Source organism: Rutilus rutilus (genome assembly GCF_951802725.1).
Source record: "Rutilus rutilus genome assembly, chromosome: 9".
NCBI classification, from domain to species: domain Eukaryota; kingdom Metazoa; phylum Chordata; class Actinopteri; order Cypriniformes; family Leuciscidae; genus Rutilus; species Rutilus rutilus.
In genome coordinates, this window is record NC_140223.1 from 35,547,020 (window position 1) to 35,557,328 (window position 10,309).

Sequence of the window (10,309 nt, forward strand, 5' to 3'; positions counted from 1 at the left end):
TTGACTGTGCCCTGCAACAATACAACAGGGTTCAATGGTTCAACAAGATGCGACGCTCAACAGTGATACCTTCTCTCCTTCTGAACAGGGCGGAGGCTTTCAGTGGGGACAGGTGGGGACCACCAGGCGGAGAAGACGCTTGAGGGAGACACTCCACTTGACTGTACACTGTAACCAGGTAACAGGATTTAACTTCCCAACAGCATATGGAACGTTCAATTGAAATACCTTCTCTCTTTCTGAGCAGGGCGGAGGCTTTCAGTAGGGACAGGTGGGGACCACCAGGCGGAGAAGACACTTTGAGGGAGACACTCCACTTGACTGTACACTGTAACCAGGTAACAGGGTTTAACTATTCAACAGCATATCAAACGTTCAATTGAAATACCTCCTCTCGTACTGAACAGGACAAGCCTTCAATGGGACATTTGGAGACCACCAGACGGAGAGGACACTTGAGCGGAACACTCCACTTCGGCTGTGCACTGTAACCAAGTAGCAGGGTTTAACTATTCGACAGCATATCAAACGTTCATTTCAAATACCTTTTCTGAACCGGACAGCGACTTTCGATGAAGCATATGGAGACCACCAGTCGGAAAGGATGCTCTAAGCAAGACACTCCACTTCAGCTGTACACTGTATCGATGCAACAGGATTTAACCATTCAGCAGTAATAAACATTCAGCTGCAATACCTTCTCTCGTTCCAACCAGACAGCGGCTTTTGATAGAGACGTGTGGAGACCACCAGACAGGAAGATTGCTTTAAGCAAGACGCTCCAGATCAACTGTACGCTGCAACAATGTAACAGGAATTAATGGATCGGCAGCATTCACAGAGTGGGACGGTCTCAAATGGTAAGTTGGACGCTGGATGTAACGAACCCCGTTCAGAGACAGCGGGTGAAAGACTATAGAAGCGAGTGCACAGCAGACTATTAATACTTCTCCACACGATAAACTTCACTCCATAACACAAACCGTGTGAATCGTCACTTCAGGCACTGCATTCCACTCGCACACGTGCATTCGGGCCAGCACTCACCCACCGGTCTTTCTCCCACCAGATCGACTCTCGTCTCTACACGGGCTCCACTTCTCTCAGAGACAGTCAAACGGATGTAGTAATCGTCACATTCAGTGCAGGAAGAACAAAGGTTGGAGACAGATCATTAATTCACTCGGTGTAATACTTCACTCGTGCCACACGCTTTCCAGACTTTCCACACCACTTCAGTGTCAGTGCATATAAACAACGGATCAAATACTCATCACTTTGCGTCTTTCCCACTGTTGACGATATCCCCTAGATCTCATTGACAAAACTTCACTCTCTCATGTCCATTTCTCGGCTTCAATCTTCGCCCTGCTTCACAGTCCAGCTTCAAATATAAACAACCCGCCGACAGAACACAGTATCTCACGGGAGGAGAACCACCCTGACCGTCTGTTTCCTCTCTCTTTTTAAAGCCCCATCTTAATGCGCGTCCCTCTCACAACACTCTCTGTAATTCTCCTCACCTGCTGTCAATCAGGCAATTGGCCTCGCTGCCATGGCAACAGATTTCGCGGTGTGATGAGACGACCATCCACAAGAGGTCTCCAAATAATACTGCCTTCAAGAGGATTTTACTCTCTCTCCTTATCTGGCTTTTGTCACACCGTGACAATATGATATGATATATGACATATATTACATTTCAAGCTATGTGGAAGAAAAAGGGCTAAACAAAAAATAAACCTATACAGCCATGTTATCTTTGCAAGCACAGACTGTATTTAGTTTAATCTGTCTTTCTTTTTATTATATAATTAGCATCAAACGAACAATATATTTCATATTCTCAGGAATTAAAGATTATTAAACAAAAAGATTGAAAAATGATTGCACAACCCCCAAATAGGTGGTGATATGCACTAAGTATGCAAATCAGCATTTAACAAAATAAGAAGATCTTTTTCTTAGCGTTCATTTCCACAGTGACTCGTTTTTACGAGTCATACGTTTCTCTGTTGAGAATGTCTGGTGTGTTAACCATGAATATACTCTGAGTTGGATGAACTTACTCTCGGACGTGTTTTTGGAACCAGCAAACCTTGAGTAAGCAACCGTCAGTGTTGCCAAGTCCGAGGTTTTCCCATGGAATTGGGATACTTTTAAGTTGTTGCCGCAGTAAAAAAAAAAAACAATCCGTGGGTTGATTTCCACCCCTGTACGATTTCGTCACTCCAACACTGCCAAAACATCTCTCAGACGCACAAATCCAGTGGAGAATTCGGCCGCTCGATGGAGAAGAGCCGATGGGTTTTTTGGGCTACTTTTGTTGCACAGACCTGGCAACCCTGCCTACCGTCCTTCTTTCCCCGGGCCGCGAAGGATAGAACAAGGAACCAGAACAGCAGCAGCCAAGAGAAACGAGACCGAGTGGATGAGCTGATCGAGCTATGTCCTCCCTCGAGCTAGGGAGGACATGAAGTTTCAGAGAGAGACAGAGGAGAGGAGATCAGAGATCAGAGGAGAGGAGATCAGAGATCAGAGGAGAGGAGATCAGAGATCAGAGGAGAGGTCGACGGCTGCCAGTCACTGAGATCTTCTCAGAAAGAGGAGGAATAAAAGAAATTAACTCACATACTCAAAAGACAGCGGCCCACCAGGACATATTTTTTTGTGTTTCTATTATATACAGGTATTGGTCATAGTTTTTTTTTAAATATCTAATATAATAATCTAATATCTATGTGTAAAAAGTCAGAGTAAATCTATGTTGTTACATTCCACCACTGGTTATTTAGAAAATGAAACTAACAAAAATGTATTGTCACATTAACAAATTGTTGCTAGCTGTGTCCCAGGAGTTATTCAATGGGATGGTCTGGTTTTGTCGCCTGGCAACTGGTGACAGCCGTTGTGACGAGAGGCAGTAACATTTGTACTGTAGGCTAGGCTACTTTATATACAAAACTTTATATAAGTTATTTATAACTGTCTAAAAACAAAACAGGGTTGAAAACCTATCTAAAAATGTTCACCATGGTCAATACATAATAAAGTCTAGAGCTGTGATTCCCAAACCTGTCCTGGAGTACCCCCAACACTGCACGTTTTCTTTGTCTCCCTAATCAAACACACCTGATTCAACTCATCAGCTCATTAGCCCATGTGATAATGAGCTGTTAATGAGCTGATGAGTTGAATTGGCTATGTAAAACCACATACTGGTAACATATAAGTCAACATTTGAACCTTTATTGTATTTTTTTTATTATTATTATTATTTTCATTTTTAGCATTAGATGCATTAGATTACTCGATTCAATTGAAATACAATACTTACATTTAAAAGTGTAATCTGGCCATTTCGTCACACATTCTGGGGTAGGCAAGGCTGCGAAGGATCCTTATGATGTATCCTGCATTCACAGGAAAAGAAGGACGCATTTGCAGGCCGCATTTTGAAGGAGCCTTCGAAGTACCTTCGAATTGGGACAGCAGTCACAATTTATCCAAAATCGTGCAGCTCTAATACACGGCAACATTTCTGTGGGCACTAGTAAAATGCTACAGTTTATTTTAAATATGAATGATATAGCTTGCTAACGATGAAGTTGCTAAAATGGTACTAAATTGGGGTGTTCCAGGAACTAGAGTTATTAAAGTCATATTTCTGCTTCATTACAGTTTTGTTTTTGAGGTACTAAATCCAAGTTTCCCAGCGGACTGTTCAAGCAGTGGGAGCAGTAAATGAGCCAAGGGAACATTGGAGATCCCCGAAGTTAGGAAAGTATCCAAAGAGAAGGCCACTCTTAATCAGTCTGAAGCTAATTAAATCACCAGCTACTGGATACATCTGGTCATAATTAGTCACTTATGACAATAGTTGCTGAGACACTAAGTGATAGTAAATCATTATTTGGTCTGACTGATTCTAGTAAATCAACTCTACATGGAGACATGGACTCATTACATTGTGTGACCCACGTGTGTTTGTGTGTTCATGTCTTCCTGTTTAATGAGAAGGTTTTTAGTAATTAAAAGGAATGATCAAAACAGGATGTGCCACATAGAACAGTAAGTACTCTTAGTGTTTTGATCATTAGCACTTTACTGACGAGAATGTCCTGTCCTTGTCCTGGTCCCAGGACATCCCCTCAAAATAATTTGCATCCCCCTCCATTTGAAACCAAAGAAACAACCAAATGAATTTCATTAAAAACACAATTATTGTAATTTGTTTATCACAATTATATGTTATTGTTTTATATAAATAGTATGACTTTTAGAGAATATAAAGGTGTCAATGTGATAAATTTGTATTATTAAAACATGTATTATTGATATGTTTGTAATTTTTGGTATTAAAATGGGTGTATGTATTTTGTCTCAGAAGTGTGGACTCACCCCAAAGTAATTACAGAATTGCTTCAGTTCTCTTCAAATTTCCATTGGAATAATTAAATCTTAGACATTTGAGAAAACAGCAATACTCTGTCCATTTTGCTAATTAAAGTTAATTCTTAAAAAAAATCTTAAAGATTCCTAAAATGTAGTGTTTTCTTTCCATTAAGTGCTTCCACTAAGTAAGTGCTTTAAACAAAATATAGTGTTTTCATATATAGAAAAGTGTTCCAAGAATGAAAACACTATAGTGTTTTCTATAGAAAATGCGTTCATGACATCAAGGCTAGATTATTGTAATGCTATAATGGGTGGTTGCCCTGCACGCTTAATAAACAAACTACATCTGGTCCAAAACGCAGCAGCTCGAGTTCTTACCAGAACCAGGAAGTATGACCATATTAGCCCAGTTCTGTCAACACTGCATTGGCTCCCTATAACATCGTATAAATTTTAAAATATTGCTCATTACTTACAAAGCACTAAATGGTTTAGCTCCGCAGTACTTGAGAGAGCTCTTAATGCATTATAGTCCTTCACGTCTATTGCGATCTCAAAATTCCGGCCAGTTAATAATACCTAGAATATCAAAATTGACTGCTGGCGGTAGATCCTTTTCCAATTTAGCACCAAAACTTTGGAACAGTCTTCCTAACATTGTCCGGGAAGCAGACACACTCTGTCAGTTAAAATCTAGACTAAAAACATCTCTTTGGCCTAGCATACACATAACACATTATAGACAAGTAGTATGTTGAGGGTTGGTTTGTAGGGAAGGACTTCACGCCTGCGCACATATATTCAAACGCGCATACCTATAGACTGAACTCGTAATACACATGTGCACGCCACTGGCGTTCTCAATGGTTCGCGTTTTTGAAGTTTGCGCAGAAAGAACTTAAGAGATTTCTGTTAAAACGGTGTCGTGTTAGCGGCCCCTAAGTTAACAACTAATGATCGTTGCGACGGAAGTGAATCAATCAAACTAACTTTAGCTGGACAATAACTTTATTCTAGAGCTGCTATAAAGCCAAAACAATCTCTGTTACTTTAATTCCCTATTATCAATATAAAGCCGCTTTGGAGCAATCTACATTATTACACTGTAAAACCTAACAGTGTAATATGTACTAAACAGAATTGAGTTCCCAGCACTCAAATATTACCGAAACTTGAATGACTGAATTCAAACTGAATGAATTATAGAACATTTCTAGATCCCAGAATGATAATCATATAATTAAGTGATTAATTAAATGATGATTGAGCATTAGTGATGAGCACCTGCTGTTAACAAGCAGAATCACTGAAGGACAGAGAAACACAAGAACTACAACTAACTTTCAGCCACAGCAAAATCAACTGGAGATAAAAGAAGACATTAAATATCTCAAGATCTCAGCAGAGGAGTATTAAACAACTCCACGAACAGCATTACAAGCTTCACTTATTATTAACCACTTTGACTTTATTACTGCCATTCGTCTACAGAAGTTCTTATTAGAATTAACAAAGGTTTAGAAGTTGATGATTTGAGTTTCATTTAAGGTCACCATGATGGAGAGCAGCGTTTGCTTTAGTTGGGCTCTTGGCCCTTGACTTTTGCAATTAAGATTTTCCTTAGCTGTTATAATTGAGTGTTTATAAAACATCTTTGTTATGGCGCAAAAGCCAAGGAAAAGTCTGATCGGGTGTTGATGGTGAAGGATTGATTATGACAATCATCATTTAGTGACTTGATTCAGTGATTTCATTCAGAGTCTGATCTCTGATTAAAAGGGCAACATATTAGTTTCACTCAAAACTGTGATTCTACAGCATAAGAGCTAGACATGTTATGATCATCAGATAATATGAAGGATTTTACAAATAGTTGTGCACAAAAAGTTTCACAGAAAAGGTATTGCATTATTAAGACTCACACAGACATCAAGAATCAGCATATGAATCTCAATAATGGTGACCATTAAAAAATGATGCATGCTGGGTACTAGCATAATACAAAACTTATCCATGGCTCCCAGCATGCATTGCGGCATAAATAATTTTTTAATGGTCACCATTGTTGAGATTCATATGCTGATTCTTGATTACTGTGTAGGTCAGCATGATACCATAGAGGTTTTTAAATTCTGATTGTCACAACAATGGGCCTTACAGCAGAATCAGTTCTATAATAATGCAAGTAATACATCACCTGTCTAATCAGAGATTAGGCTCTGGAAAAGATCAGAGAACAAAGTCACTAAATGATGATTTTTATCATCTAAACACAACCACATGCTCATATTTTCTTTTGGCGTATGTGCCATAACAAACGTGTTTCATAAACACTCAGTTACAGCAGCTAGAGGAAAAACTGGTGTTATAAAGTCAAGGGTCAAGAGCCCAACTAAAGCAAACACTGATCACTATCATGGTGTCTTTAAATCAAACTCAATAAATCATTAGCATCTAACCCTCTGTTCATTCTCAATAACAACTTCTGTAGACGCATGACAAAAGTCAAACTGTTTAGTAATAAGTGAAGCTGGTAATGCTGTTTGTGTAGTGGTTTAATCCTCCTCTGAGATCTTTAGAGATTTAAACGTCTTTTGTCTTGAGTTGATTTCATCTAAGGCTGTGGTTGGAAGTCAGTTGTAGTTCTTTTGTTTCTCTTTCCTTCATTGATTCTGCTCGTTAACAGCAGGTGTTAATCACTAATGCTCAATAATCACTTAATTAATCACTTAATTTCTTGACTGCAATGTATATCTACTTTTAGTAAACTCAACTGAAATAAGTTCAGAGTACTCATAACTATTGTTTTTATAAACTTAATTGAATTGAGGCAATCGGTTTCCTCAAATGAAATGAGTTAGCTTAACTTGTTGGGTTTTACAGTGAATTAAGGCAATCGGTGTCCTCAAATGTAATAAGTTAGCTTAACTTATTGAATTTGACTTTGTGTGTGAGTGTGACATTGTGAGCTAACAGTAACTGCAAGTGCTCTGAGTTCGTTTAAAATGTGTCATTTCACTGGTTTTACTCAATAAAGTGAAGTTTCAGCTATATAAAGTATTTAAATGCAGTGTAAAGTTTAATTGTGTATTAAGAAATATTATTGTTTTAGTGAACTCGATTAAAATAAGTTCAGAGTACTCATAACTATTGTTTTTATAAACTTAATTGAATTGAGCCAATCGGTTTCCTCAAATGAAATGAGTTAGCTTAACTTGTTGGGTTTTACAGAGCGCTATATAAATGAAGATGACTTGACTTGACTAGAAAGCCTTAATTTTGCCATATCATATTTGATTTAAGCTATAAAATCAGAAGTTTTTTATTATTTTTTTGGTCAACACAATTATTTTTTTTAAATAAAACGAGCAAGTGGCTGAAGTAGCTGTGGAATACAGTTAAAAATGTAAACAGTGTCCAATAACTGATGGTGCTAATAAATTAGTTACTTGACTGGCATATAAGAAGATTAAAATCTTTATTTTATTTTTGTTTTTGTTTTTTTTGTATATAGATGAATGAAACTTTGACTCAACAAAACATTTAAATTTGTATCTTATAGGTGATACTGTACCTTCATTTGACTTAATCGCACCCTCATTTTACCTGAAACAATAAGGCCTGTTAAGATTGCACAACCTATTCTGTCCTTCCAAAAGTGAATCCTGCCTCGAGCCATACCCATTAAGGAAAACAACAACAAACAACAGTAATAATAATGTCAAGCTGATGTCCTAGCTCTGTATCAGGGGAGGGGAGCAGGGAATATTTAAGAGAGGTAGCATGACCTAAATCAGAAGGGGGGGAGCTATAAGAATAAGATTTAAAAAGCCTTTAGCATGCTGTTTTAGATTTTAGGTTTCATTTTACAGACATGAAAAACTAAAAGAAAAATAGATTTGTTGATCTAATGTTTAGCATGTTTTAATTATTAAATCTCTAAGCTTCCTTTGATGCAAGTCTGAGCATAAAATGCAAACCACATTTGAAGGTTAAAGGACACTATTTATGCTTAAATGTATGTATATTTTTGCTTATATTGTTAATTGCTTCTGTAAACATGTTTTCTGTGCATTAACCGTAAACTGTTAAACTAAACTGTAACTATTAACTGTTTTATGTATTCAAAGCGAACTTTGATCCAAGGAATGGATGACAGAACATTCAACTTCTCTCATCAGGAACTCTACTTGATTGGATTCACGGATCTGCAAGAGTATCGGCGATACCTTTTCATTCCTTTTCTTGTAATCTTTGCTTTCACGTTGTTCGCAAACTCAATTATAATGCTAGTGATTGTAAAAGAAAGCAAGTTACATGCACCCATGTACATTCTGATCGGGTTTATTGCAGCTCTTGGGTTTATACAGCCAATATTTGTTGTTCCAAGAATGTTAATCAGTTTTCTTTTTGGTAGAAATATGATTTACAAAGATGAATGTCTTGTTCAAACGTTTTGTCTGCATATGGCAGGTTTTTTCCAGTCGACAATTTTAGTTCTGATGGCAGTCGACAGATTTTTTGCCATTATTTTCCCCTTACAGTACCATGACTATGTAAACGTTAAAACATCAATAATATTCTGTTTGTCATTTTTTTTCCGTAACTTGCTTTGTGTTGCTACGATGGTCGGCCTGATTGGGCCACTCTATTTTTGTAAATCAAATGTGATTTATCATTGTGTTTGTGAGCATACATCAGTTGTCAATACAGCCTGTGGTGATGTGAGCAAGAACCATATGGCTGGAACAATCGCTTTCATCTTAGTAGCATGTGACTGTGCATTTGTAGTCTGCTCTTACATTGTTATTTTTGTCATTATATCTCGTTCTCCTTCTGGTGAGTCACGCCAAAAAGCCATCTTGACATGTAGCACACATTTAATGGTCATAGCGGTGGCATTTTTCTGTGTTGTTGTTGCATTTGTTGGCTACAGGGTGCCTACCATACCTAGAGATATCCGCGTGTTAAGCACCTTGTCATATCATCTTATTCCGAACTGCTTTAACCCAGTAATCTATGGAATTAGAACAAAGGAAATCAGAGTTCAGGTTGTTAAATATTTATCTAATAAGGTTGAATCATATTAACTTTCTCTCTTTCATTTTACTTTAATGGTTCATTGTACATGAAGGAAATGTCTGTTATTAGTGTGTGTATATACTGTATGAAGAGTTCAGATGTAAAAGCCTCTAAGTGCCATCTGAAATTTTCTTCTAGAATGATCATTTTTATCAAGCTTGTATATTTAAGTTCAGTTATTTCACTTAAATGACAATTCATGGGTAATTTTCATCGCCATTTAAGTGAAATTACTGAACTTAAATATATATATATTATACATAGACTGTATATGATATGTGGATGTATATATCACAAATTTTCATTGTGCTTTCAGCAGTGTTTAGCCAAAAACTGACCCTTTGCCATTGCCAATATCCATACAGAAGAAGAAGTGTTTTTTCCCCCAACTATTTATGGAAACCCTATGGCCAGCTTTGGCTCCATGCAGGCATGATGAATCATTCTTCAAGCAAAAGGAACTGAATAAATATTTGAATTCTACCAATCCCGATCTGAATTCTGATAGCCTAAATCATAATGAGATCATGTTTGTTTGTTGGCCAGAGAAGAACTGGCCTGGTTTCTCCTAAGGTTTTTCTCCATTCTGTCACCTGATGGAGTTTGGGCTCCTTGCCACTGTTGCCTCTGGCTTGATTAGTTTGGGACACTTAAAATTCAACAATATCATTGATCTGACTGTACTGCTGCTGTTGTATGAGAACTGGACTGAGCTAGACGATATAAATGAAGGTGACTTGACTTGAAACATTTGCTGTAGGTCTAGAATGATAATAAACATCACATTTTATATATCAAGTAAATGCAAGTCTTTTGTAATAGATTATAA

The 10,309-nt window shown here is 37.5% G+C and overlaps 1 protein-coding gene across 1 annotated transcript; it reads left to right on the forward strand.

Moving 5' to 3' along the window:
* Positions 1–8,546: 8,546 nt before the first annotated feature.
* Positions 8,547–9,488, forward strand: or55d1 (odorant receptor, family 55, subfamily D, member 1; the record flags this gene model as incomplete). Its single annotated transcript, XM_084418064.1, has 1 exon — positions 8,547–9,488. One exon carries the CDS (start codon positions 8,547–8,549, stop codon positions 9,486–9,488), a length of 942 nt encoding a protein of 313 aa, XP_084274190.1.
* Positions 9,489–10,309: the final 821 nt, after the last annotated feature.